We start from the raw sequence: 27,084 nt of genomic DNA, 5'->3' as shown, positions 1-27,084 counted from the left end.
CGTCGATGTGATGTGTTTTTAGCTTGATTATTTTCAATTGGACATGAACTCATATATCATCTGCTTCTCTGTACCTTGTAGCCAAATAGAAAACTCGTGGATATGGTTATATTCCCGACTGATAGATACACTTCGGGCGAGTCCTCCGAGGTCTCGGGCGCTAGGATCTCGCGCCGACCTGATCGACACTGGCTCTTCAACCTCTAGATTCGATATCTTCAACTCCATCCAACATCATCTGGGGTCAATCAGTACATAAAAGACTCGTATCCCCCTCAAAAACACCAAAAATGACAAGATGCACCCCAACCATGAAAAAGACCACACCAACCCCAACACCAACACAACCCTCACCACCGACATAACCGACTGGTCTTATGACAAAACCAACCCACGAAATTGGACGACTCTCCGCAAAACAATTTCGACTCTTATAATCTGCTCTATCGGCTTTATAACAACCCTCGGCGCCTCAATCTACTCCCCAGGCCACACCACCGTACAAAATGCCTTCCACACCTCAACAACAGTATCCCTTCTCCCATTATCAGCATACTCCCTAGGCCTAGCATTCGGTCCCATGATCTCATCTCCGTGCTCCGAGACTTTCGGCCGCAAATTCGTCTACCTATTTACCCTTCCTTTATTCGACATTTTCATGCTAGGATCGGGCCTGTCGCGGAACATCGCCTCGTTAATCATCTGTCGCTTTCTAGCGGGCTTGTTCGCTGCGCCGGGTGTTTCTGTGGCTGCGGCTACGATTTCTGATTTCACGGAGCCTGCGGATCGGGTGATTCCTCTTGCGATGTATTATTCTGTTCCGTTTATTGGCAGTGCTATTGGGCCGTTGATTGGGGGGTTCGTTGTGCAAGAGAGGGGATGGAGGTGGACGGCTTGGGTGGTTCTTGTGATGGCTGCGGTGTTTCATCCATGTGCGTTGTTTTTGAGGGAGAGTTATGAAACTATTATCCTGCAGAAGAGGGCTAGGAAGATGGGGGTTGAAGTCAGGAAGGGTGACGGGTGGGTGAAGTTGAGGACGTTGGTTACTTCGACCATTGTAAGACCAGTGCATATGCTCCTGACGGAGCCTTTGGTGGGGTTTCTGTGTCTTTATACTGGATTTCAGTTTGCGTTGCTTTATACCTTTGTTGTGGCGAGCCCGTGGGTGTTTAAGACGGTTTATGGGTTCTCGCTAGGTGCGCAAGGTCTTTCGTTTTTGGGTCTTGTCGTGGGTTGTTTGGTGGCTCCTGTGATTTTGATTACAGTGAATCGGGCTCTGAAGAGACACCACCCGGTTCAGCAGGATGGTTCTTTCAATCCGGAGAGGAAGCTATACACGGCGTTGTATGGAAGTCTGGTTCTTCCAGTCGCTCTCTTCTGGTTTGGTTGGACTGCCAAGTCTTCGATTCACTGGATCAGTCCTATCGTTGCACAGGGTATGGCGCTTCTTGGGAGTATTCTCATCTATGTGCCATGCAATTTCTACATGCTTGATGTGTATGGCTCCAAGTATGGTGCTTCAGCGAGCGGAGCGTCCTCGTTATCGAGGTATACACTATCAGCGGCATTTCCACTCTTCGTGACTCAGATGTACGAGGGGTTGGGCGTGGGCTGGGCAACGAGTGTTCTCGGATTCACAGCATTGATTATGGCACCTATTCCATGGCTGTTCTATTGGGTTGGTCCCAGGTTGCGCGCGAGGAGTGCGTATGAACACGGCACTTGATCTACTACTAGACTGAAAAGTGATGCGTATATGAAAGAGTATCATATTGAAAATGAAACATGAACATTGAACGAATATATCCGATCCCCCAGATTCCCCGTAAAAGAGAAATGCCCCAAACCCAGAACGCCTCGTGTATGTTTGGGCGACGAGCCCAAGCATTAGATACATAAATATACGAAGTAGATGCAAAATTCAATGCAAGAAATAAACAAGAAATCTCACCAGTGGATCACCTGTCATGGTGCTTCGGATGAGGATTGTATCCATACCGATCCCAGTTCTCTTTCACCCACCAATTAGCCACATACACAGCATCGAAGAGCCAACGAAGAATCTCGTCATCGTACTTCTTCTGAAGCGTGTGGGCCATGTCAGCCAAATTGAATCTCATAATGGGCTTATCTTCGTTCGGATCTTTGGTCAGGTCAGAGAAGCGCCATTCGACATCGTTGATGAGCGGAATCACGAGTCGTAACTCGGGTCGCGCGGCGGAGCGTACACTGAGCCAGGTTCCACCGGTGTTCATCACGGTGAATTGCCAGTCTTTCTTTCCGTCGCGCTCCTGAATTAAGGGCCGGATGAGAGATTGGCCTTCATAAAGGGAGCGGATGTCGCGTGCGACGTTGCTGGTGTCTTTGGGAATGGAAGATGATTCGATTAGGAGATCGATTATGCTGGGGACGATCTGGATGCTAGAGACAGGGGCTTTGATCTCGATGGGTGGGAGTTTGGGGTGTGCGAAGACGATGGGCACTTGGAAGTTGCCAACGTGCGGATTGTCGTAGGGTGTGATGCCGCCGTCGTTGGGAAGGGAGAGGCCGTGGTCACCGGCCATGACGAGGAGGGTTTCGTCGGCTACTCCCTTCTCTTCCAAGATGTCCAGGATCGTCTGAAGCCAGCCGTCCACGAAACCAATTGTGTTCAAATAGCGGTTCAGGTCTTCGTTGTGTCCCTTGTTCGAGCCCATGATTTGCTCATATGCATTGTTAGGCAAACCCCATGGATGATGCGTAGTTCCAGTCAAATGGGTAAGGAATAAACGCTCATGATTACTCTCTGCATCGTCAATCGCATCCCGGATGTACTCCTTGAGCTCGGTGTCCGCGTAACCGTAGTAGTTCACTTCTTCGGTCTTCGGCGGGAAGTGCTTGGCATCCGGGTGCTCAATGGTCTCCTTGGTCTGCTTGTCAAAGTAGCCCAATTTCGGAGTTAGCTTGTCCTGGTTGTCGTAGGTTTCCGTCACGGACTGCATCCAGATGGAGTGCCACGGCCACAGGGTGAAATCATCGGTTTTGTTGGTGATCTCGGGCTGTCGGCTGAGCATGTCGAAAACCTGAGGCATGCATGGTTGATAAATGTGATGCTCGAACTCGCGGTTCAAATCGGCAACCAGTGGTGAAACGCCGCACAGGGTGCCCTCGAGACTCTTGAGCGTATAGGTAGAAGTCGTGTAGGCGTTTCTCGCACTGAGACCCCCATACGCTTTGCGACTGCGCTGAATACCATTGTCCTGACCAAACCCAGTATCGAAACCCGTCAAATAATTGGCGGTAGGCGTGAGGTTTGCAATGCGCTCCAGTACATCCTCGGGGATCTGGTTATCCTGATAAGATCCAGCGATGCGCTCGCGCATGAATGAATCGTTCCTCAGAGGGAAAATGTCAGCGCGCGCGCTTTCGAGCTTCAACAAAACCACGTGTTTAATTTTGAGGTTGTTATCAGCTATCGCCTTTTGGACAGGTTTTAATAACGGCTCCTGCAGATTAGAAATATGGAGCGGGTTTTTGGCACCGTCGTAATGAAGGGCGTGGGTTTCGGGTTCCCAATCTCTGAATCCGGGACCTGGGTCCTTGGGCATCCATGACCACTTAGGCGGAGGGTGGAGAGTTTCCGCGCCATCGAGGTAACTATATCCGAGCGGAACACCGGAGATATCAACAGGCGAGCCCCGGTGGCCGCCCTGGAAAACCGTCGTCAAAGGCAGAGTTCCGGAAAGGAACAGTAATACCGAGTCCGGAGGCCGGAGAATGCGTAGTAACAGGAATAGAGAAAATGCGCCAAGGATAAGAACTCGTGGAAGGGGCCGATCGGTTATGGGTCTGCTGTCCCATTTGGAAGAGTGGGCATCATAGGCATCGTCAGACTCGTCATCGGGTGTATCGTTCAGGTAGTCGTCCTCGAGAGCGATTCGTTCATAGACTTCCGGATCGGGTAGGTCTTTGTACTGGTTCCGGATTGGGAAGATGTTCAGTCGTGAGCGCAGAGGCGACAGGCAAGTGCTCACGCGGCCAAACAGCCAGCGCAGAGGCCATGCCAGAACGTGTAATAAACCTCCGGCAACTCTGTGAACGAAACGACCGGTTAAAATGGCAGCGGCGACAATAATAGCTTCGCCGACAAGAAATCCGGTCAAACCGGTAAGTAAAGTTCGGATTGCGGCAGCGTCATTGGTAAAGGATTTGGCTTGTTTCCAGTGAATTTCAGCGCCGGTAAAAACATAGACAGAGAAATTAGCGGCAGCCATTCCCGAGACGATCAAACTGTCCCAGTGTTAGCAGACGTTGGCCGACATTTTGAGGCGCTTGAGGCGTTGAAGCACGAGGTCACTTACCTAAACGGGATAAGCACAAGTGCGCCCAAAGCAGCAAGGGGCCGCGTGCGCCCTCGTTGAGCAATGATGCGCAAGAATAGGAGCATCGCAACATCTTGGAAGAAGAAAGTAATGCCCCAGATGACAAACTGGCTTCCTGGTAGCGAGTATAGATGTGCATAGAGATGTAAGAGCTTTGCGGTAATCAGAGACCAGAATGCGAGCGCGTAAAAGTAGCAGCGAGCGAAGTTGGAGAAGGCATCCAGGGTCTGACCGGGCGATCGAAAGACCTCCGCCAATCGCTCGCCGGTCATAAACAAGAGTGCCTTTACACCCTTCATGGTGGTTTAAAAAGAGTCGTCCATGACAGGGAAGAGGAGGTCAGGTAAAGGTCAAGATTCGGGGTAATACAGGGAAAAAAGTGTGAGACAGGTGTCTCCAGTCGCCAAGAGGGCCAAGGATCGAGGTTAAGGCGTGATTGAGTGTGATTGACTCGTTCACTCAGGTGGAGAACGAAAAAAGGGACCGACAGGCTCTACTCGGGGTTTTGGCTGCGTTGGGGCGCACTGGTCCCAGGTTTTGGCCCCTTTCCGCTCCACTCGGAGGCGACTTCGAGATCGGGGTTCGGGGTATTTCTCCTCTTCACCATCGTCATGTTGGGCCGATTCTTAGGATGGGTTCCCTTCCTTTTTGGCTTGGAAGATTGGAATATTCCTCCTATTCAGCCACAGGAGCGTCTGCGACCCGAGCACCGACCGTGGCAGGACATCGTCACCGGCCTATATGGCGTTCCGCCCCTCTTGAAGATCCATAACCGCGACGGGGACGTGAAATGGAGCTTCGCACGCAAGGACGTCACTCAGAGTTTACCCCCGGGCTTGCAGAATTGTCTCTATAGCAATGCGAACGATGCGACAGAGCTTAAATGGATGAACAACGGCACCAGTCTTGGCGCTATCTATAGCAACCTTGCCCTCGTCATTAATCACACCCCGAACAACCCGGAAACCGATAAGCGCATCACTTTCGCAGTTTGTCGAGATACTGCCGTCCTTTGGAATGCGCATACAGTGGAGCCCTTGCCAGGGCAGCGACTCGCTGTCGCTACTACCGGCCAGCGACCCTGGGACGGTATCCTCGTATACAATGCGAGCGCCGCCAATCCCCTGACGGATAACCCTCCTATCCTTCAAAATATCACTGGACTACGCGCCATTCACGGCATGATCTGGGATGAACAAGGCCAGATGCTCTGGGCAGCCGGAACGGACGCCGCTGCGGACGGGTCCGATCCGGTCCCTGCGTACGGCACCATCATCGGCTATCCCTGGGACGCGACGACGGGCCTACTGAGCAAGGACGATCGCTTTATCTACAAATTACCCGAGGCATATAATATTATGACCGAATGGGGCCAAGGCTACCCCTGGTGGGCTGGGCTACACGATCTCGTACCCGTTCCCAACCAGCGCAAATTCCTAGTATCGGAGGATCGCGGTCTTCACGCGTTCGATATCGAGCTTGGTCAATTCACCGAACACTACGAGAATGTCACCGATAAATATATGCAAGGATTCGAGTGTACGACCGACGATCGCCATGGGTATAATAGCGATGGCGAGTGGGAGGAGCTTCCGCAGTCGGACCTGAAAAGTTTTAATCTCGCGCCCGATGGAAGCTTCATCTATGTGCAATCTCTTTGGACCAAGTTCCGCGGATTCCATACCAGTTTGGTTGTTAATGGAAAGCGACGCATGATCAACATCGGTGATGAGATCTACCGGTCGCGCTGGTATGGAGATATCGATGGCTGGCCCAAACCCAGGTTTTAGCTTGGGCTTTTTTGAATGAGACACGATTGTATACCACTTGCATATAGACTGTCGAAAAATCTTGTCACTTATTCTACTATACTTCTTTCCCAATGACTGTCATACCCGACCAAATTGATCTAACAACATGCTTCCGCCCGGGTCGCACGGGTTCCCGCAAATGCGAAAACGACTACGGGTACATACGGGAGTACGAGGGGATGGATGCATTGCTACGTTAGGGTCTACAAACGATCCTATCGCATTGATTTCTGCCCAGCCCCACGGCCCAGGCTCAGCCCTGCGGCCTACTCCGACCGGTTTTACGCCACGAGTGTCAGCACGGCACCTGGGAGCGGGGTCTTAGGAGGCCCTGCACACACGGAACATTTTTAGATTCCGACGTCATCGCCCCAGCCCAGTTGATCCATCTCCGTCGCATCTTGATTGCAGATTTCGATCGGCAAACACTTGGTGTCCTCTCCCTGTCTTGTAATCGGCAAAGTCGGTGATTTGCGTACGGAGGCTCTGTGCCCAAAACCAAAAAAATTAATTTAAAACTGAAATTTCTATCTTAATTGGGGAACTTGGGTGGTTGTCTTTGTACGCGATTCCATGGTCTTTGCCGCTGCTTATGTAAGCATTCCCTTGGCTTTGAGTTTCCTTACTCTTAGGGCAAAAAACTATAGCAGTAAGTCTTTACTAGGTAAGTAGAACCTAGAGCTACCGTTGGGTTTATCCGAATTTCCACGGCAGATATAATGAAGAGGTAGATGGCTGTCGCAGGGAGCTTGTCCTGGTGATATCCAAGCTCAATCGCCTGATTTTCTGCTCTTTCTCTTCAGTATAGTCTTTGTACTCTGAATATAATGCACAGATATTATTGGCCTGATACTACGACTTGTTGAACTTTTCACTTGATCCTCAGCCTCACCTATCCTATCTTAAGCATCGCCAACCTCAACATCTTGGAACAGATCTTGTGCAGGGGACTATTTGAATGAAATCATTTAGTCTCAGCCTGGTCACCATTCTGGTCGGGCTGACAAGTGACTGCTGAACTATGTATTATTGCTACCCCGAAGCTACCTTTCTATGGATCAAGGATATATAGGGAACATGTCAAAGAGTGTGAATTGTGACACTCATGAAATGCCACATAACCTAACGCGTACATCGCTCCTCTGGGGGCCTCCACCCAATTCCCAACCTTTCCATGACCAACCTCTCCCTCTCCTCCCAGGTCTCCCCTCCATACTCCAAATCCACCACCTCCCCGCCAGCAGTACGCTCCCGCACCCCACTAGAGTCAAACTTCCAACCATGCGCTTTCTTCGCAAATCGCCTCAAATCGCGCTGGAATGTTGTGTCTCCAGACCAGCCAAGCACTGCACAGCCCACTGTTCGCCACGGCGAAATGATGATGTCCACCCGACGATGCGGATTCGGATTTCGTTTCCGCCCCTCCGCATCGCTCGCATCTGTAGAGTCAAAGATAGGATCTTGCCATACGACAAGTGCCTTATCGAGCGAATCAAAATGTTTTCCTGTTTCGTCGCCCCGGAATGGTAGAGTTGACTGTTCTCGCAGTGTTGAAGTTAGATGCAAGGAGAGGGTATGCGTGATGTATGCCTCCTTCTCTAGACTAGATACCACATCAACGATCAGGTTTCGGGTGACTGAGTCGTCGCGATGTGTTAATATAATATCCACGTCGCCAGAGATTTCTTTTCCACGACGGTAGCCGCCGACAATGATACAGTCGATGTTTTCAGCGTCTGGCCTCACACGCTGAGCATGCCTTCTTACAAGATCGGCGATGGTCTCTGATTCCACGCGCGAAACACCAGCTTCAAACTCATCAAAGAACTTGACTCCAATCTGCTGCACCCGCGAGAGAGAGTCCCATCCATACTCAACAATATCATCTAGATCCCTCCACCCCTTAAGGTAGAACTCTCTAGCGGTCTTGGCGCCCACGCCCCAGATCTTGTTGAACGTGTTCAGAACGCTCAGCATAGGGTCTGTATCCAATGCATCTGCTGCGGCAACATTTCCGTCGTCGTCTGTGTGGTTACAGCCTCCGTGCTGCTGGAACTCAGAGAAGAGGTTTGCGATCTTCACGTCACATCCTGGTAAAGCGAGGACTTCACTGGGCCGTTTGAGGACGTGCGGGTACGCTGAGAGTGTCGCAATTGATGTGCTATATGCTCGCACGCCGATATCGTCGAGTGTTAATTGGCGTATTCGGCGAATTTTGATGAGTTGCGCCAGGAAATCTGCATTTGGAGTGTGCAGTGGGGCTGAGCGTAGGCATGCGTACAAAATTTGATTTTTTACCCACTCTGGTTGGTCTGGAGGAGTGGCAGTTTCATCGTTCTCGGATGTGGTTGTTCGGACAAGGGTTGGTGGCTTTTGAATGGAAGTCCAATCGTGTGATTCTTTGGAGCGCCGAGGGTGAAATCGGGTTGTGAGAACTGGCGGAGGCTGTGAAGCTGCATCCTCCTTGGCACGTTGGAGAATCTCGCTGGGTAGCTTCTCAGATATTAGTTTTGCAGATGTTTCGCCCGGAGAATTGGTCTTTTGGCCCTGGTATATGAGAAACGACTCGTAAGAGAGACTTTTTCCGGCTATGATGGAACGGTCTAGCCACTCCAGCTTAAGAAGAGTGATAGTGCCTGGCGGGTCTTGGACTTGCACCAGGTGCTGAGAAGGATCATGCCGACTTCTCACTCCATCTTTCTCGCTTTCAGACTCAGTACTGAGGTCGACAATCTCTGGTCCGGCTCCATCGCGGACCGGTTTATAATCTTGTTCAATCTTCCTTCTTTTGACTGGAGGCTGCTTTTCCCCCAAGGATATCGCCTGAGTAGATACCGGTGTTGACGGAGACTCTTCCGTCCTGATCCCACGAGAGCGAAGCTCCAGGGCAGCACGCTTCTTTTGGCCAATCTTCCCCAAAATCAGACCGGCTTCGGTAATGTCGTAGGTGATTTTCCCACCATGCTCAACCAGTCGCCTTTCTGTTTCGTGCAGCTTATCCAGACTCAAATGTGTGGGCAGAATGAAAACCGTGGGTTGTGATGAGAATATCCCCTGGCCACTTTCAGTTGGCTTGGCGGAGGACGAACATCCAGAAGGAGGGTCTGCATCCATTTCGATGCAGACAAAATGTTCAAGTACGAGTCAGTCTGTTCATTCCGGCTGCATATGCATGCCTTCATGGGATTTGCAATCGCTGCGCGCTTGCCCCTGTCATAAACTGGGTCACTGACTGCCGCATACTTTTCAGAGCAACTTGTAGTATTTTCAACTTGGAAAGTATGTGGAAACAAGTAACCAAGGGAAGTTGACATTTAACATGCTGCATGGTGTTCGTATAGCGAGAAATGGATTGAGGCGCGCGCCAGGAATTTGCTGACGTCATTATATCTGCCTGAGGCCAAAGACAAGTATTAGAGTATCGGCAATTCATATTTGAACGCTATTTATGGATCGTATCTATGCAAATTCGAAAGTCGGCAGCAATTTGAGCGATCACTCCATCTGAACAATCTCTTCCTCAATCCGGGGCTCATCGGTTGCCTTCACCGCAACGTGCGAACCGCCCTTGCCAACAACCTCTGTCTGCCCACGCTCAACACGACTTCCAGAATCGTGGACAAAAACACCAGTGCCATTATCAGACTCGGGAGCATCGTCGCGATAGCGCTCTTCATCATTAACCACGGTCTTCCCATGGCGTCTATCCATCCAGCGGCGCCACGGCTTATAACACAGTACACTCAGTACACCAACGACAAGGAAGCAACCACAAATTCCTCCACCAATCACATCGTAGTAATCGCCTGCAACCTGCACACCATCCCAGAATTTGCCCGTTGCGTCGGTGACATTCAGAATCATGGTGAGCAGTTGGATCACGCCAATCACCATGGCCACGATCACCGTCAAGGTAGTCAGCACAATTGAGTAGTACAAGAAGGCGATTGGGTCCCGGTGATTGTCGTGAGATTGGGGAAGTTCGTCCTCTGGCGTCTCCGATGCGTTATCGGAGACTATGCTGTCGTGCTTCGGCGGGAGGAAGTTGGCGGAGGGCTGGATGTAGAGCGAGTACATCAGGGCGCCGTCGGTTGTGTCTAGAAGACACATTCCCGCGGTAAAAAGCGCTGGCAGGATAAGAATCACCCAGAAAGATGTTCCCTTTGCTGCTTCGACGGAGGAGATTCCGAGGAGAGCGACCTCGGACGAGGTATCGAAGCCCAGTCCGAAGAGGACTCCGAGCGGGTACATCTTCCATGGTCTGTGGCAAGTTAGTAAAGGGGATTTTTCTTTTCTGATATTGAGATTTCTTGACGTACCGGTCGATAAGTTTGAACATCTTCTTTAGAACGGAGAATAGAACGCCACCGCCTTCAATCTTCCAGGCTTCGTCGGCTTGGTCCTCGGATAAGCTGAACACCTTTCGCATTTGCTTGATCAGCTTGTAGAGAATGTATGCATTCATAATACCGAGCAGAATAAGGAACGCGGCGCTGACAGAGCTACCGATGATCCCGCCGATGGTACTGAAGCTGTCAAACTTAGTAGAAATGGCTGCAGCAGTTGCCGCGACAACAATTGATGTGATAATGACGATTCTTGTCTTTGGTTAGTATATAAACGTACACACCCCACAAAGGTCGCATCTACTCACGTCGAGTGGCCAAGAGAGAAGAATGTTCCCACGGTGACTGGCTTTTGCCCTGTTGCGAGTAGTCGTCGAGTCATCAAATCGATGGCCTATTGTTCAATCAGTACCTGTGATCTTCGGCTCGGTATGAAGGAGAGCATACGGAGATGTGATCGGCATCGAACGCATGTCTCAGACCAAGAGTATAAGCGAGCACAGCAGTAGACACCATCGTCCTATTTTAGTCAGTCTCAATTATATTGTCAAGTGTCGCACACATTCTTACGGATGATAACGCTATATGGTATCAGCACCAATCGATATTGAGACAAAGTATCAACTCTAGACTTACCAATACAATTGCTGCAGCAACCCATACAACGCAATTCAAAAGTGCAACCAACGTGATTATACCGATCGCTCGAAGAGGGATCTTGCGTAAGCCAGGCATCTTGCTATGCGAACGCTGAGCATGGCGAATAAGCGGCTTCAAGCTCCAACTTCTTTCGCTATACACGCTCCGCGCATCGGCAGGCGTATCGTTAATGAAGGACGTCATTTTTCGCGTTTCCCCGAGCGGGTTTCAGATATCTTCCTTGGCAGCCCTGTATACTCTGTGGCACCTGCTCTAGGTGGAGCAAATGATAAAATTTCCCAATGGTTGTCGAGAGAAAAAAAACAGTTGGCACAGCAAAAAGCGAGAGAGATTGAATTATAAACCGCAAAACAAGCTTGCTGATCTTAAGAACCCGAGCAAATTTTCGCTAGGCTTATCGGCCGTCTTGTCCTGTCGCCAAGCTTGACCGAGTACTTTAGATCCGCTTGGCAGTGAAGCTGTCGGCGTACGGAGAACTCCTCGTGATAGGATAGTCGAATGATTGTAAATGTGCACAGGCCGAGAAGATTTAGGCGTCTTTCCGACTCAACCACACTTCCCAGACGAGGGTTTCTCAAATTCGTCCGCTAGTTCTCTAGAGCTTGACCTTGGGATGAGCTGTTGACCGTAACGTCACGTGACATGGCGGGGTCACGGAGGAGGCCGACACGCTGATAATTACTCAACGCGCTTGTTCTGATATGATAATGTGCCCACTTTTTGCGATCGGGGTCCCCACATTCGGCGTGTGAAGAATGCCGTCGTTCCTCGTTTGCCGATGACCTGGCTCTTGTTCTACCGTCGACGGCCGCGCGGCAGACTCGTCCGTCAAAAATAAGGTTCATCCGATATCTTGGATAAGAGCATCTTAATATATTTGTGGATTGCGCGGGAAGCTAGCTAGGTACCTTGGTATTCTGTCTCAGTTCAACGGCAAGCCATGGATAGATTGGGCGAATTTTTGGTCAAGCTTCTCATAGGAAGATAGCTTGTTTTGGGAAAGACTTAAGTGAGATTAAACACATGTGTATGGATGATGGGATTCGCTTTGGCGTTTCTTAACTTCGTAGTAGTATAATACATTCTCGCGACTCAGTTCCCCTTCATCCGTTCCAGCGGTCTCTTTCAGTTTCTGGACCTTGGTTAATCGCTTGGCTCCCATAGAAGCCATACGCATACCACTCGCTTCAGTGATTAGACATGTTCGTCGGCATCGGTGCTTGTGGACATGCGTGACCTTGAGATGAGTGAAAGGCAGCAGTAACGCCAAAACACTGGACAGAGGTCTTGGGCGGGCATCGAGATTTGGGCCTTCCGGGTTTCTTCGAAGCAGCACTCGCTTAGAAGATCTGAGAGAAGTCAGCGACGTATTCTCGAGAACTTCTTCAGCGACAAGGATGACTCACAAATATCTCTGCTGAAGTCAGTGGCTGTTCTGAGGGCATATTATGGGACAGCCCCAAGAATATGAAATTTCTTGATAGAATATTAATATTATTCGCTGCACACCGTGGCTCATTCACGCCACAGCATACACAGTAGGAGATGGAGTCCACTTGGTCACAGTCGGCTGTAAGCGAATATCCTGGCTGACGAGTATGTTCCACTCGTTTCTAGTGATTGGTGTCACATCTGACGCCGACAGGGGCGTCTTCGGCCCTCTCCTCGCTGGAGCACCGATCCTTTGGATACTGCATCTAGCAGGCTGCGCCGGGCGTTTAGCACGTGCAGCCTTCGTCGCTGGCTTCTGAGCGACGGGCTTCTGAGCGACGGGCTTCTGAACAGAGATTTTCTGAACAGAGGCTTTCTGAACAGAGCTCTTTTGAACAAAGGGCTTTTGAGCAGAGGTCTTTTGAACAATTGGTTTCTGGATCATCGGCTTCTCAGCCACTGACTGCTCTTGCTCAGCCTTGGGCTGTGAGGGCAAGATGATCGCGTCCAGCTTATGCGTGCTCTTGTAAGCAGCCGCAATGACAGTGAGCAGATCATCCCTCACATCAAGCTGTTCGTAAACACGGTGAAAGAATGCCTTGCTGAATGGGCGGCCTTGAAAATCATCGATAAGGCGGTGCAAGAGTTTCACACAGGAGGCCATAGACTGGTCGTCTGTGCGGGAGAATGGGCGGTTGGAAAGGATGCACAACCGGCGTTTGAAAGTGTAGATGCGATCCATGTTGAGCAGGGTCAAGCCTTCTTGGCTGAAGACGACTTCGTTTTGGAGGATTGATTGCTGGACCAGGTACTCGTTTGCATGGCGTTCGTATTGGCTACGGTTCAATGCGTCGGACCAGCTTTGGCCCAATGAGAATTTCTTTGCGGCTTTGGAGATGGCTCGCTCTAGGATGCGCCATGCTGGTGCATCGAGGAATGTAATGGGGATGATCATCAGGTCAGAGGGTTCGCCAGTGGGATAGGGCTTTCCACGACCGACGAGGAGGGTGACATGCATCATTCGTTGTTGGAGCTTCTTGGAGATGTATTCAAGAGCGGGCAATGCGGAGAGAGTAACGGTTTCGGCATCGAAGTTGAAGTCGGAAGAAAGAGGAGGGGAAATCATATCGTTGGTGAGGCGAACAGGAGAGCTAGGGACATAAATGCCCGTGGGGCGACCGAAGCGGATGACACCCATTGTGAATTATGACTTGAGTTAATGACTCGGACGACTATGAGTCTAGGGATATCTCATGGACCCTTTCTGGAGAAACCCAGATGAAGAAATCCAGGTGCAGCCGAGGGTCCTGATATAGATAAAAAATCACCAGGGGCAAACCAACACACAACACAACCAACATAGGTTCCCCGCACGTTGGCGTCTTAACATAGAATAAGGCCAAATTATTCGCAATTTAGCTGCATAATTGTTGCTAATGATAGCAAAAGTTACCTAAAACCAGCCAATCACGTCTTCAAACGCGGTGATGAGCCGTTTGGTGGATCACACGGTGACCAATAGATACGCGCAAGAACGAGCGCCTATAAATAAATGAAGCAAATTAAAGCCCAACTGCACTAAAATCACCCGTAGCCGCTGAGGCGTTCCTCCATAACCACTATCTCGTGTTGGTCGCATTCTCAATGGAGCTTCTGCATTCTATCACGCACTAACACAGGGACCCAGCACCCAGGCCAGGGCCTCGGGGCCTCGGGGCGGAACCATGGTTCTGTTGGCGGTCTATGCTATGAGCCCCCACCCAGGCTCACCGAGAGCATAATTTCCACCTCCAGGGATCATATAGCTCCGGCTCTTATCGACAGGTTGTGGTTATTTCTCTTCTCGGACCCTAAATTCCTAGTACCATAGTCCCTTGCGCGGATGACGAGGCTCACTTTTATCTTTCACTTCGGAATGCTCTGTTGGCAATCGTCTATCTCGGAGATTATGCTTTATGCGTTGGGCTGATGATAGCTTTGTTCCCTTCCCTGTATGCGACCTGATCTTGTCGCTCAATTGTAGAAGACGTGTCGTCACTAGCTCCCGACTCATCCTCCTAATGGTCTACGGCCTCTTGTTTACGTCGGATGTGCAGCTTCAATGAATGCCTTATGTTCGTTTAATGTTCGGACAACAGATTGCGAATCGCATCGTATGGAATTGTTTACGCCTCGTCGCACTTAATTATATGGGATGGAATAATTAATTCTTCGGTAGCTTTTTGATTCGCGACGTTGTCGAGGTTCGAGCAACATCCTACCTATCGTTTCTATAACTCCGATCTCGTTGCCGGTCATAGTTGAGCACTAGCGAATGTGAGATTAAAGAGCTATATGGTTGCGGCATTTAATAGCCTCTCCTGTTCTCAGTAATGAGTTATTGATGAAATGACGAGTCATGTCATCGATTCAGCCAGGAGACTCACCGCATCCTGCAAGCAGGGCTAGAATCAGGCTTTTGCCCCGGTGGCCAGTCATCTGAAGGCTACAATGGATGTAGCATGTGATGCTGTCGTGGACGAACAATAGGGTGCGGACGTTCGTGTTCAGATCGCGGTGTAGGTCAGCCTCATCGAATGCCGTGTTTTCTAGAGCCGCAGTATCCTCGACCTACTGCAAGAGCATGGGAAGGCTTGCATATAGTTAGCTCTCGTGGCGCACAAATCTTCCAATGGGGATGTCTGGCCTAGGGCATTTGTTGGGGGCTGAAAGAGGGCGCTAAAGTGCGGAGCAAATAAGGTTAATTTGCATTGAATTATTGGCAACACAAGGCAAATATTTATGTTATCTCTCTATTCCATCGAGCTGACACGGGATCTTGCTACGTACTGGAAATTTTACCAGATTTACATCAAGATTTGACTCGGAAAACACTCTTAGAGCACCTGGTATTATGATTCCTCTTTTAGAGAGAATTTGTCACAGAAATGAAATCATCTTATACGGGTTGTGTTCTTAAAGCATCTATCATTACAAAGCCAGCTTGCATACTAGGTTCCAAATTCTATCGAATGAGGTCAAAATTGAGGAAAGTCTATACTACCCAGTCCGGTCATTTTGCGGCCTCTTAATTTGCCCATCTAGCGGGAAAAGGTTTGGGGAGTGGGAAGCTTCTTGGGAGCGTTCTTGCGAGGAGAGTTCCGGATCAAGTGCTCGAAAGAAGCAGCGTCCTGAACACGGGGGTTGAAGGGCTCAAAGTTCCAGAGATAACCAAGAGTGCGAAGCAGAGAAGTAGCCGAGTAAGACTGAGTCTGGCCACGGTGGTTGGTACCTTTCTGCTCAACGTAGCCCTTGCTGACCCAGGGAGAGATGAGGAGAGTGGGAATGCGGCCACCGAGACGATTAAACTCGAGAGTGTACTCCTCGCCGTTGGGCGCCTTCTCGGTGTAAGTCAGGTCGTCGGGGCGAGTGGCCAGGGGCGGGGGAACGTGATCATGGAAGCCACCGCTCTCGTCGAAAGTCAGGACAAAGAGAGTCTCCTCCCACTGAGGGCTGGCACGGAGAGACTCGTAGACCTTCTTGATGAAGGCCTCACCGTCGGAGATGAGACCGCTGTCGTGCATAGATGTGGTACCGACGCCGCAGCAGGAGGGGTTCAAGTAGGAGAACTCTGGTAGAGAGCCATTGGCGGCATCGGAGTAGAACTGGTCCATAGGGACAACCTTATCCTGATTGCTTGTGGCCTTGGTCCAGGCAAACCAATGGGCCTCAGGACCGGTACCGCCAGCGGTATCCCAGTAGTTGAGCCAAGTGTGGTTGGTCTCCCCCAGTTGCTGGAAAATGGAGCGCTGGGTGAAGGCGTAGGTACCGAAAGTGGCATCGTTGGAACCGTGGCCAGCAGAAGTACCAGCAACAACAGCGAAGCGGTTAGGGTCGGTAGGCTAAGTTAATGTTAGTATAATGGGCTCGAAACATAAGATCAAAGTTCCTACTTACACCAGCGACATCGGAGTGCCAGTGGTTGAATGTCAGGAAGTTCTGAACCAGCGAAGTCAGAACAGGGGTCTGATCCTCGGTGTAGTAGTTCATGACTTGCTTGGCCAGCATAGCCTTGACAGTCTCATTGGCGGAAGCGCCATAATTGTTGATCTGTTCATGGATGAAACCGTTGTTGTTGGGGACCAACTTGCCATCGGCAATGGCGGCATTGTCGGGGGTCCACTGGCTAAAGAACTCCATGGTGTTACCAGTGACAGCGTGGCTGGGGTCATCAGTCACGGAGTCGTAGTCCTTAGCAACAGAGCAGTGGTGCCCCTGGGATGGATCGGTCACATTGTAAGGGTTGCAAAAAGGACCGCTGTTGATGGGGTTATCCAGACCGGCAATGGTCTGACCACCAAGAAGGTTGTCCAGAGAGCGGTTCTCCATAACTAGAACGACGACATTCTTAACGTTGGACTTCAGGTTCTCAATGGAAGAAGTCGAGTGAGCGGAGCGAGGCTTGTGGGGAACAGCAGTCGCCGCAGCGGCGAAGGCCAAGAGGCCAACAAGAGCACTGGGATGCATTTTGGCCGGTTGTCTTTTTCTATTCTTCTGAAAAAAATAAGAAGCTACCGTTGCACAAGAGGGGGTAATCCAGCAGCAGTGGGCCAGAGTGCTTTTATACTTGGTCCTTGCGTGGAAGCCATGATGGAAGATGCTTGTCTTCATCCCACGTGGGTGCTATGCGTCCCCACCAAATCAAGCTTGCATCCTCAAATGCTTGTATACGAGGATCCAGCCCAGAACTGGGGCTCGGGTAATTCCTCCGAGAGACCCGATGGGAAGTTTCAGGTGTTTATCGCCAATGAGATCAAATCAAGCCCACACGGGGGATGAGATTAGATTGCATCAAGTATCGGTTAAAACGAGAGTTAAGCGCTAGCGTCTGTCAATGTTGCAAGGATCGGTTACAACCATATCATTTTGCAACCTCTATGATGATCAGTTTCCCCATCCATCCATGCAAATATGAATATGAGAGAATTGTGCCTGAATTGGCCCAAGTGAAGGGAAATCAACAATGGCCAAATAAGGGGATGACGGCTTCGGCCGCAACACTAACCCAAATAAGGAACATGATCAACATCTGGGTCTAGCATCCAATTGATCAAAACCTCCGAGTCACCCCGTGGAATCCTGCAGCGAAATGATTGGGCAACTGCTTTGTGTCACTGCCAATTAAGTATGAATTCACTGGTCAATTCATGCTCATATAATCTAAGGCCTTAACCTCAGGCTTATGTGGCCTAGCCGTGCGGTGCGGGGTGTGACGGTCGGCACGACTGCGACTAAATATAAAGTTTTCAAATAACATGAAGGTTGACCAGTCGCGGCTCCTTCTGGCTGCCCGTGTAGAATATTCTGCCAGAATTGCTGTGTTTATGGGGCGCCCTGAGAATGCGGGCCCCGAGATCCGAGAGGGTGATACCTGGAGTCCGGCAGTCTTCCCGCCGAGGTTTGAAACATACGGCGTTCTTGCCGAAGATCGCCAGGGACAAATGGCGACCAGGAAATGATGAATTATCCATCTTTCATCTGTTATAAACTGGAAATAAAGCATAGACCCCAAAAGGCTCGCCTGTTTTCCTCATAGAACCAAGGGAGTGAAAATAGCCAAAACAAATGGCAGCGAACAATATAGGAAATGTTATATGCATGAGTTGATACTAGCTGATAGGCAGCTCGGGCGGAGGTCTTCCCGGACACATTTGGCCCGGGCAACATGCGAGCCTTTCGAGGAGACTTTGAAGATGGCACTTGCTACTGGGGCAATTATGTGAGGGGATTGTGTTGGACTGCAATCACTTTATGATCAAAGCCTTGATCTGCGAGTTTTACAGCAAACTGTTCAATACTCTTGCGCTCAGCATTGCTGCCGCCAAAGATCCGCTACAACCATGCAGGTTCTAGCAGCAAACGACTATCCGTTGGCAGGGGCTGGCAGGCACGGGTCCACGGATTATCCTACCATTTGCTTGTCAAACTCGCAAAGAATGACAAAAAGTGGGGAGTGCAGGCGTGGATCGATCATACCTGACAGACCAATCAACTCCCGCCAAACATTTAGCAAGTTCAGACCGCGCGGCGATCCGGTAGAAGAAGCTTGAAATGGTTGAATATCTCAATAATTCTGGGAGCTCGGCCGTTAGGGCCCAACTGCATTTTGCAATGTTTCAATTTGCAATGGAAATGGGCAATTTTCGTAGGATGAATAGCGTCCTAAATCGGGGTTCAATGCATATCAACAAGCGACTCAAGCAAATGACGGTGATAAGGTAGGGGACTTTCTTACTGGAGGCGCTTTGACTTACAAACCGTTCGAATAACATTTGAGTTTATACAATGCCATATTCGCTGTCAAGTGGTATGAAGTTGATAAGACGCAAACATCCAATAAGAATCATGATACTGATTTCATTGGCTGGTGGAAACTTTTCTACATAGCCCATACAGCTCATACATGATTCGTTCCCTCGTTCATATATTCTTTGATCAACAAAAATTCAGCATACCCCCGTGATTGCATAAGATCCAAGACTGATTACTCGCATAAAATTTAAATGGCTCCTAGTGCATCTCCTTGAGAGCGGCACCTTCTGAAACAACCTCGAAGTTGTTGGAGCGGAACGGTGTGACCTCGAAATTGGAAAACTTTCGAGCCGGAATTTTCTTCTCGAACAAAATATCAAGTTCCGTGGGGGTGCGTCCCTTGGGCTCCGGCAAACGGAAGAACGACCACAGAAAGCAGATGAGACAGAAAGGTGCCCAGATGAAGCCTCCCTTGCCCTTGAGATTCCAGGCAGTTGGGTTAAGAATAGGAGGATTCAGAAAGTTGGCACAAATACTAGCAATGTTGTAGCAGTTGCGGGCGAGCACTGCGCTCTTGATGCGAAGGCGAGTAGATGGAATCTCGGAGATAAGGCAGTAAGTGACCGGTCCAACGGTAAGATCGTAGGTAAAGACGAAGACAAGAAGGAGAGCTGCAGATCCGTAGCTCAGACCTGGACTTGTGTGGCTCGGAATACCCAAAAAGCCGACCAACATCAACACCGTGAACATGACCCCCAAGCCAGTGACAAACAACTTTCGGCGACCAACTCGCTGCATAATAAACCAAGAACAGACCGTACCGCACCAGCCGATAGCGTTGACACCAAGACCGAAATCGAAAGCCTGAGTGTTGGTAAAGCTGATTTGTTGGAGGAAGTAGACAATGTTGCCACCGTACCAGATACCACAGAAAACTTGACACATCCAGACGCAGCAGACAATTTCAGTACGGCGACGGTCGACTCCCTTTAGACAGTCCCAGTATGATACTCCTTGTCGGGTCAGCTTTTCGTGAGCGTTAGTGATGATCATCAAAGCGACGGCGTCTTCTGTGTCGTAATTCGAGACTCCAGGGCTGGACAGCTGACTGAGTGATTTTTTCGCTTCTTCAACCTTGCCGTTACGAACTAGCCACCAGGGAGATTCTGGTGCAAAGAGGACGCCAATGATAATTGGCACGGGCCAAATCCACTGAACAGCATAGGGAATACGCCATCCCCATTGATCAGTACGACCCAAAAGACCTCGCAGAACTCCGGTTGAGATAAATTGTCCAGTAACCCAGCACAGGTTGACGTAGGTGGTCAGGTACGGTCGCAGAATAACGGGGCTAACCTCGGCGGCATAGGTCGTGGTCAAACTCTGGAAGGCACCCCAAGGAATACCGCAAAGAACCTCGCCAGCAAATAGCATCCCGATGTTATTGGCAAAGAACATCAGGAAAAGAAAGCCGATCAGAGAGACCAAAGCACCAAGCATAGTCTTCTTGTACCCCCAGCGATCGGCGATTAGACCAGCGACAAGGAGACCCATGATCTGACCAACATTGGTTCCATTCTGCAAGCCAGTCTGCCAATTCGAAGTGACTTGGTAACCCCCTCCCTTCACAGGAATTCCAAATCGCTCCTGGAATGTCGGGTAGGCATAGAAAGAGCCAAGCAGCGAGGTGTCGTAGCCCTCCATAATGATGGCAAGGGACAGGATAAAGGAGAAAATAATTGCTTTAGGGAAAAGCTTAAAAGCCTCTCGATTGGTGAGTTTGTGTTCAAAGTCGGAAGCACGGCGAGCCTTTTCTACCAGGCCAGCGAAGTTCGGGATCTGCTCGGACATTCGCAGAAGGACTTCATCATCGATTCCGATCGTATTTGCACCCAGCGATTGCGCTGGAACGGCGAGCTGATGCTCAACATGAGCGGCGGCTTTGACGTCTTCCATGGTGAAGTCCTACCAAGCTTCGAGATGGAAGCAAAGATGGAAGAAAGTCGGAACCCAGATTATAATTCTTTGGTGAGACTTGAGCGTGAGATAGAAGGTCCAAAGGCGGATGAGCATCGCGTTTATATCGACCATTTAGTTCCCTATGGCTGTGCTACTTCAAGTCATGCTCTTCTCGTATGTATTGGGCTCGTGCAATGAACAAAGACTTGAGCATAGACCACAGCGGTCGGTCGCTCTAATTTTTGCGGGGAGATTGTGGGGAAATGCCGTTGCCAGGTAAACTTTCCTCCATCGTGTCCGAAAAAGGCGACTGCACCGGCATCATATAATTAGCTTCCATTGGATATAGTGAGGAAGCGAGGTGATTGGATGGTTGCGCCCTGTCTTTCGCTGTGTTTTTCGGTGCGACCTAGTGCCGGGCCAACCTTGTCAGTAGGCGAGACTTGTTTCAAATGAGTCCTATAGGGTGCACGGAAATTTTGGCGACGCTATTTCCCAATTAGGGGTGGCGTACTACAAGCGGGTCAGGTGGTTTCCTTTGTTCCCGAGGCTTAGAAAAGGTCACAAGGGGCGGATGGCGTGGTGAATCGCGGCGAGCGAATCTAGATTGTGCTGGCCCAGCAACACCAAACCCTGGAAAGGAAAGAGAAATTTCAGCGAAGAGAAACCTTTTCGGTCCATTTTTCGCAAGAAGGAAAGCTTTAGAAATGCGTGGCCTGAGTGTTAAGCGTCGAAGCGAGCCAGGAATCACGACGGCGTCGCTGAGAAAGTCGCTGCTTTTTTTTGGCATTTTCATTGAGTTTGAGTGAAGCCAGCAATAAATGTCTAGACTAAATCAAGATAACATTGGAAAAGTTAGATGGCGCGAACGAAATATATTCGAGTCTTATCTGTGAGGCACGCTTTTTTAATCGCATGCAACGCGGGTCTCTACCCCTGATGCTTCAGGATACTCCGGCATTCGGCACTAGCGATAGGGTTCGTAGCTAAGACGTTTCGGCATTAATCCCCGCATTTTGTCACATTGTATGGGGTTGGATGTGGGGTTTTGTGCCGTAACCATAGACTTGACGATCATCGTTGATATACCAGCAAGTATATAAGTCACTTGGAGATTATCCTAATTAGAAAGACGGAAGCATAGCAACAGACATATTAATCCCGAAGTCGAAAGGTTGAATAGGATCTTGTCAATAATGCATTCTTCGCATATATTCTTGCTAGGGCTTTATACCCCATTCCTCAGTTCCGCCGCTGTAATTAATCAGCGCTCAGTCGCACAGGGCTGGTCTCTTCAGTCTGGCACTTGCCCTAGCGGTACAAATGGTTGCGGTGGAGGAGCATGCTGCCCTAGTGGTCTTTATTGCTTCACTGCGCAGACAAATGAAGTTGCATCGTGTTGCTCTTCGAGTAAGACCCAGTTCCTTTTTTTTTTTGATCCTCGTCTCACCCTCCTCCCTCCTTTTGGATGATCAAACTGACATCGCCCCAGACTCAGTGTGTGTTGGTGCTATAGAGGGTGGACCAAAATGTGCTGACTCCAGTTGGTCACTCTGGCAAGGGCTACAGGGAAATGATTTCTGCTGTCAAGTTGGCCTCATTGGTGTCTATCAGTCCAGTGGGAAAGTCGCTGGCACTTGTGTTGCCTCAGGCCAAGCTGGCACGGCAACCGCTGCCCGGCTGGTGAGTTGAACAAAAAATGCGATTTTTTTTGAAAGGGCATTGACATGAACAATAGATGTCTAGTGGCACCGGGACTACAATGACTACTACTGCTACTACAACCACATCAACAAAAACGTCTACTACCACAATGGCAATACCAACCACTACCACCACGAGTGCAACGCAACCTACCGGAACTAAGGGCGTCTTTGCGCATTATATGGTACTCAAATCTTCTGACTCCTTATGCCGTTCATTCTGATAAGAGATAGGTCGGCTCTATGACATCAGCCGAAGCTGTGACAGACGTTCAGGACGCGATGAATGCCGGATTTGATGGGTTCGCTCTAAATACCCACACCATCAGCGCATCTGACACCTGGAACACAAATGCACTGAACTACCTGTTCGCTGCCGCCGCAGGAACCAACTTCAAGCTGTTCATATCATTTGACATGAGTTGGGGCTTGGATGTTACGCAGCTTGCGGCGTTCCTAGCACCTTATGCGACCCAAAATGCCTACTACAAGGTAAATGGTAAAGCATTTGTTAGTACCTATACAGGAGGCACGATTTCAAACTCCGCATGGCAAACCGGATTCATCCAGCCTCTTACCTCGACCTACGGCATTACTCCATACTTCGTACCCAATTTTGATGACTTCTCCGGATATCCGACAGGAGTTTTCAGCTCCTACCCTATTTTGAGCGGAGTCTTTAGTTGGGAGTCTGCGTGGCCTTCGCCGGGTACTACACCGGCCAACGTCAGTGACAGCGTGGACGCGGCTGCTCTGCAGCAAGCGCATGCCGCTGGCAAGGTCTACATGATGCGTGAGTTTTCCACACAACGTTAAATCAAGAAACATATAACTAAAACTTGTATCCAGCTCTTTCATCTTACCAGTTTAAGTACCTCGGCAGTGGCCAGGACTGGTATCGCATTGGCGAGATCAATCTTCCTCAGCGCATGGGACAGATATTGGAGTTACAGCCCGACTTCGTCGAAGTCATCACCTGGAATGATGCTGGAGAGAGTCACTACGTTGGTGACTTCTGGCAAGAGCAGATTGCAGGCTCTACTATCGGTGACTATGCCGATGGATTCGACCATAAGGGATGGTTGCAGATCATTACGCCTTTCATCAAGGCATACAAGGCTGGCGCGACAAGTTTATCCCAGATCACTCCTCCCAGCACCAAACCTGTTGGTTCTCTGTGGTATCGAACCCTCTTGACTAGCGCCAGCTGCTCTTCTTCAATCGCCAATTATCAATCCGCGCGCGATGCGGTCAACTTCGCTGTGATATTACCTTCGACTGGTTATACGATCAAGGTATATAGTAACAACAAATTGATTGGCAGCTTCGTTGGTCAGAAGGGGTTGAACTATAACAGCGTCCTTGGCCTTGCAGTAGGTGGCGGACAGATGCTGCAGGTGGTTGACAGCTCTAATAACATTGTCGCCTCAGCCACTGGGACGAAGAATGTCTTGTCTCAAAGCACTAATGCGACTTGTAATTGGAACTATGAGGTTGTTGGGCTTTCCTAAGGGAGATCCTTGAGCGAGTGAAATGGGCGAAGGGGTACATGTGCAAAAGAAGCACTGGTTGGAAATTGACGGTTTTAAATACAAATTTCAGGAATAATTGTCCATAAGTAGTATTTATCTTTGATTACTCAATTGAGTTGAACCGGTTGGGCACCAGTCAAGTAATAAATCAGCAGCTTTCACTCTTCGCTTAATTTTTTCTCATTCTCAAAATCTGACCGGGGAGGAGGTTGCGGATAAGTGAAATTCTCTTGTGACTTGAAATGTTGAAATTTTTATTTTTTCGAAATAAAACAGACAGAGCTAGAGTTCGATATCTAATATGTAATACGTGTGTTGAGATTTTATACCATGTTGGCATTAAAAACAGCATCCTTTGAATCTGCCTTGTTTTGCCTTGTTTGCAGTCTTCAAGCCTGAGGCAGGGGCTACACGATAGTTGTAACTCTTCTTAATTGCCCGGTGCCAGACCCATCCCATATTTCCTCTGAATAATTCAGCTTTCTAGGGTCGAGAATTCCGATGATGCTATTATGGACAGAAATTCTCTTTTATACCCTAGTTATGGCTACTTACGATTAATTAGTTTGATGTTCCGTCTGGCGTAGTCGGGTTGCGTGGCGCACAGGTGAGAAATGAGGGAGCGGCTTAGCGTTGCGCGACCGGGGTGGGCACCATGGACACAGCTAGTAGGCAATGACGCACGGGTAAGCTAAAAGCGAAGAGGTCCCTGGACCCTGGTGTTTCAGAGCAATTTACGGCGGTGCACAAACTTGGAATCAAGCAAATTGGCGGTGGACCCCCGTGAACCCACCTGAGCCCTGTGACGTCGTGGCTGATTCCATGTTTACCCGTGCCCTCCTAATTTAAATTCACTTGGGCTTTAATATTGACGATCGCTCGCAGATTCTAGCTGACAGGACTTTCTCTTTCTCCTGCATCTCGGTCGTTTCAATCACAGCCTAACAACTATCTATTCGATAGTTGATTTGGTATCAGAGCCGCGCCATCTTTTTGGATCTGACAGGTGGAATTATCCGTTTCAATCACAGCCTAACAACTATCTATTCGATAGTTGATTTGGTATCAGAGCCGCGCCATCTTTTTGGATCTGACAGGTGGAATTATCAAGGACCCTAACTTGTCCCTATCCATTTCGTGCAATGAGGACGTCTTCACTTGCGCGTCAGCTTCTTGTGGAGGCATGCCTTCTCTCAATTGCCTTGGCCTCCCCTGCTCCAACTGCTTTCGCCAATAGTAACGATGTCGCACCGCCCAACCCCGCCATTACACCCTCCCCGGTTGAGCGCAACCCTTCTCCAGTCGTGGGCCGAAATATCTTGAGCGACGTTGATTCTGATGTCGGAACCATTCTTTCGGGGCTTGGGTCCGACCTACCCTCGTGGGTCGCATCGGGTGTTCCCAACTTCTTCCAGGGGTTCCCAACTGGGGATGCTGTTGCGAGCTCCTTGGGCCTACAAAGTTCGGAATTGGCAGCTCTGCCAACCAATGTGCTAAATATCGATCCATATGCCAACTGGACCAGCTCTGGCTGGAATATTCGCTTCCATGGAAACGTTTATAAGCAACCTAATACCTCTGTTTCCGAGTTGAACAAGCTTGCCAATGTCTTCCTCGTCAATACTAGCATCTCGGATCTTCCTGAATCCCAGCAGGTTCAGGCTCGTAACCTGACTGCCGAAATCTTTGTTGTCCAGCAGCCAGAAGTTGCCGTGAATACGATCCACCTCGAGCCTGCGCCTAGTCAGGGAGCCAGTGGCCAGCCCGGCGGCGGCGGATCATCTAACACCACGGGTGGCACGCAAGATCTTACCCTGCCTTACAACACCACAGTTGAGGGCGATTTCGACACCTTTGTGCCCATCAAGAGTAATGGCCTTACTGCGGGAAATGAAACCTCAGCAATCCAGAGACTCAACACTTACGTCGAGGGTGCAACTATCGGAAATAGTACCGCATATCTGGTGCCTCCGACCGGCCTAACCATTGTGTCTGACATTGACGATATTCTACGTGTCACCAAGATCTACGAGCCGGAGCAAGGATTGCTCAATTCTTTCGCGCGCCCGTTCCGGGCTTGGGAGAACATGCCAGACATCTACCGCAATTGGTCTACCAGCCTCCCTAACATGCATTTCCACTACCTGGTCAGTTTCCGTACCCCATGCTTTCCTTTTCTTGTTCGAGATCTAACATTCATATCAGACCACTACCCCGGAGCAAATCACTCGAAATTACATGCAGTTCATCTACACCAACTACCCTGGTGGGTCCTTCGACACCCGGCCTCTCAACTTCAGCGATGTCTCAGCCACCCTGTCAATCCGCAAATTCTTGTTGCAAAAGGTCTTCGAAACCTTCCCTGAGCGCAAGTTCATCTTGATCGCAGACACCAGCAATAGCGATGTCATGCGCGACTATCCCGAAATGGCAACCGAGTTCCCCGGCCAAGTCCAGTGCATCTTCCTCCGTAATACCTCCGCCACTGACCCTGGCGACAAGTTCCCGTACGACACCTCTGGATTCAAGAACCTCAATCAGACGCAATACATGTTCTTCCTGAACCCTGATGATCTGACCAACTTGGATATTGCCAATGGACAGTGCTACAACCAGTCCATCGCCCAGAACCTGACGTTTGGATACCAGGGACTGCCTCATGGACTCGGATCTACATCAGCAGTCAACGGGTCAGCGAATCACACTGCCAAGGGAGCTGCTAGTGGACTAATGACAAAGAACTCGTCTGGTGCACAAAGCCTCCTGGCCCTGGTCGCGGCACTGACTACGGCCAGTTTCATGTTCCTGTAAATTTTGATTATGCAGATACGAGTAATATTATTAACGCACATTCAGTATGGTCAATTGACTCAATGCTGTCAATCTCAATACCACTTTCTTGATCCCGTAAAATAGACTTTTATCGTGCGAGATGAATAAATTTTGTTATAATCCTCGAAACTTCGCAGAGCCTTGATGTCTACTGACCA

At 49.7% G+C, this 27,084-nt stretch overlaps 11 protein-coding genes across 11 annotated transcripts; 5 read left to right on the top strand and 6 right to left on the bottom strand.

Moving 5' to 3' along the window:
• Window positions 1–298: 298 nt before the first annotated feature.
• On the top strand, window positions 299–1,726 carry N7443_009932 (MFS transporter; the record flags this gene model as incomplete). Its single annotated transcript, XM_056889988.1, has 1 exon — window positions 299–1,726. The coding sequence occupies one exon, from the start codon at window positions 299–301 to the stop codon at window positions 1,724–1,726; it is 1,428 nt and encodes a 475-aa protein (XP_056736479.1).
• Window positions 1,727–1,958: 232 nt separating this feature from the next.
• On the bottom strand, window positions 1,959–4,660 carry N7443_009931 (sulfatase domain protein; the record flags this gene model as incomplete). Its single annotated transcript, XM_056889987.1, has 2 exons — window positions 1,959–4,269; window positions 4,341–4,660. 2 exons carry the CDS (start codon window positions 4,658–4,660, stop codon window positions 1,959–1,961), a joined length of 2,631 nt encoding a protein of 876 aa, XP_056736478.1.
• A 312-nt stretch (window positions 4,661–4,972) lies between these two features.
• Window positions 4,973–6,151, top strand: N7443_009930 (uncharacterized protein; the record flags this gene model as incomplete). Its single annotated transcript, XM_056889986.1, has 1 exon — window positions 4,973–6,151. The coding sequence occupies one exon, from the start codon at window positions 4,973–4,975 to the stop codon at window positions 6,149–6,151; it is 1,179 nt and encodes a 392-aa protein (XP_056736477.1).
• A 1,143-nt stretch (window positions 6,152–7,294) lies between these two features.
• Window positions 7,295–9,286, bottom strand: N7443_009929 (type-X family DNA polymerase; the record flags this gene model as incomplete). Its single annotated transcript, XM_056889985.1, has 1 exon — window positions 7,295–9,286. The coding sequence occupies one exon, from the start codon at window positions 9,284–9,286 to the stop codon at window positions 7,295–7,297; it is 1,992 nt and encodes a 663-aa protein (XP_056736476.1).
• A 381-nt stretch (window positions 9,287–9,667) lies between these two features.
• On the bottom strand, window positions 9,668–11,361 carry N7443_009928 (HoxN/HupN/NixA family nickel/cobalt transporter; the record flags this gene model as incomplete). Its single annotated transcript, XM_056889984.1, has 6 exons — window positions 9,668–10,433; window positions 10,492–10,770; window positions 10,827–10,912; window positions 10,966–11,038; window positions 11,089–11,099; window positions 11,155–11,361. 6 exons carry the CDS (start codon window positions 11,359–11,361, stop codon window positions 9,668–9,670), a joined length of 1,422 nt encoding a protein of 473 aa, XP_056736475.1.
• A 1,336-nt stretch (window positions 11,362–12,697) lies between these two features.
• On the bottom strand, window positions 12,698–13,807 carry N7443_009927 (uncharacterized protein; the record flags this gene model as incomplete). Its single annotated transcript, XM_056889983.1, has 1 exon — window positions 12,698–13,807. The coding sequence occupies one exon, from the start codon at window positions 13,805–13,807 to the stop codon at window positions 12,698–12,700; it is 1,110 nt and encodes a 369-aa protein (XP_056736474.1).
• A 1,882-nt stretch (window positions 13,808–15,689) lies between these two features.
• N7443_009926 (uncharacterized protein) lies at window positions 15,690–17,115 on the bottom strand (the record flags this gene model as incomplete). The annotated part of the gene is made up of 2 exons (XM_056889982.1): window positions 15,690–16,490; window positions 16,546–17,115. 2 exons carry the CDS (start codon window positions 17,113–17,115, stop codon window positions 15,690–15,692), a joined length of 1,371 nt encoding a protein of 456 aa, XP_056736473.1.
• Window positions 17,116–17,903: 788 nt separating this feature from the next.
• On the top strand, window positions 17,904–18,107 carry N7443_009925 (uncharacterized protein; the record flags this gene model as incomplete). The annotated part of the gene is made up of 1 exon (XM_056889981.1): window positions 17,904–18,107. The coding sequence occupies one exon, from the start codon at window positions 17,904–17,906 to the stop codon at window positions 18,105–18,107; it is 204 nt and encodes a 67-aa protein (XP_056736472.1).
• A 1,051-nt stretch (window positions 18,108–19,158) lies between these two features.
• N7443_009924 (uncharacterized protein) lies at window positions 19,159–20,856 on the bottom strand (the record flags this gene model as incomplete). The annotated part of the gene is made up of 1 exon (XM_056889980.1): window positions 19,159–20,856. One exon carries the CDS (start codon window positions 20,854–20,856, stop codon window positions 19,159–19,161), a length of 1,698 nt encoding a protein of 565 aa, XP_056736471.1.
• A 1,576-nt stretch (window positions 20,857–22,432) lies between these two features.
• N7443_009923 (glycoside hydrolase family 71 protein) lies at window positions 22,433–24,073 on the top strand (the record flags this gene model as incomplete). Its single annotated transcript, XM_056889979.1, has 4 exons — window positions 22,433–22,542; window positions 22,606–22,747; window positions 22,797–23,355; window positions 23,412–24,073. The coding sequence occupies 4 exons, from the start codon at window positions 22,433–22,435 to the stop codon at window positions 24,071–24,073; spliced, it is 1,473 nt and encodes a 490-aa protein (XP_056736470.1).
• Window positions 24,074–25,236: 1,163 nt separating this feature from the next.
• On the top strand, window positions 25,237–26,905 carry N7443_009922 (phosphatidate phosphatase App1 family protein; the record flags this gene model as incomplete). Its single annotated transcript, XM_056889978.1, has 2 exons — window positions 25,237–26,241; window positions 26,300–26,905. The coding sequence occupies 2 exons, from the start codon at window positions 25,237–25,239 to the stop codon at window positions 26,903–26,905; spliced, it is 1,611 nt and encodes a 536-aa protein (XP_056736469.1).
• Between the last annotated feature and the right edge of the window lie 179 nt (window positions 26,906–27,084).

Source organism: Penicillium atrosanguineum (genome assembly GCF_028827265.1).
Source record: "Penicillium atrosanguineum strain IBT 20685 chromosome Unknown utg000008l_segment0_segment0, whole genome shotgun sequence".
NCBI lineage: Eukaryota > Fungi > Ascomycota > Eurotiomycetes > Eurotiales > Aspergillaceae > Penicillium > Penicillium atrosanguineum.
This window is presented reverse-complemented; position numbering and strand designations above follow the sequence as displayed.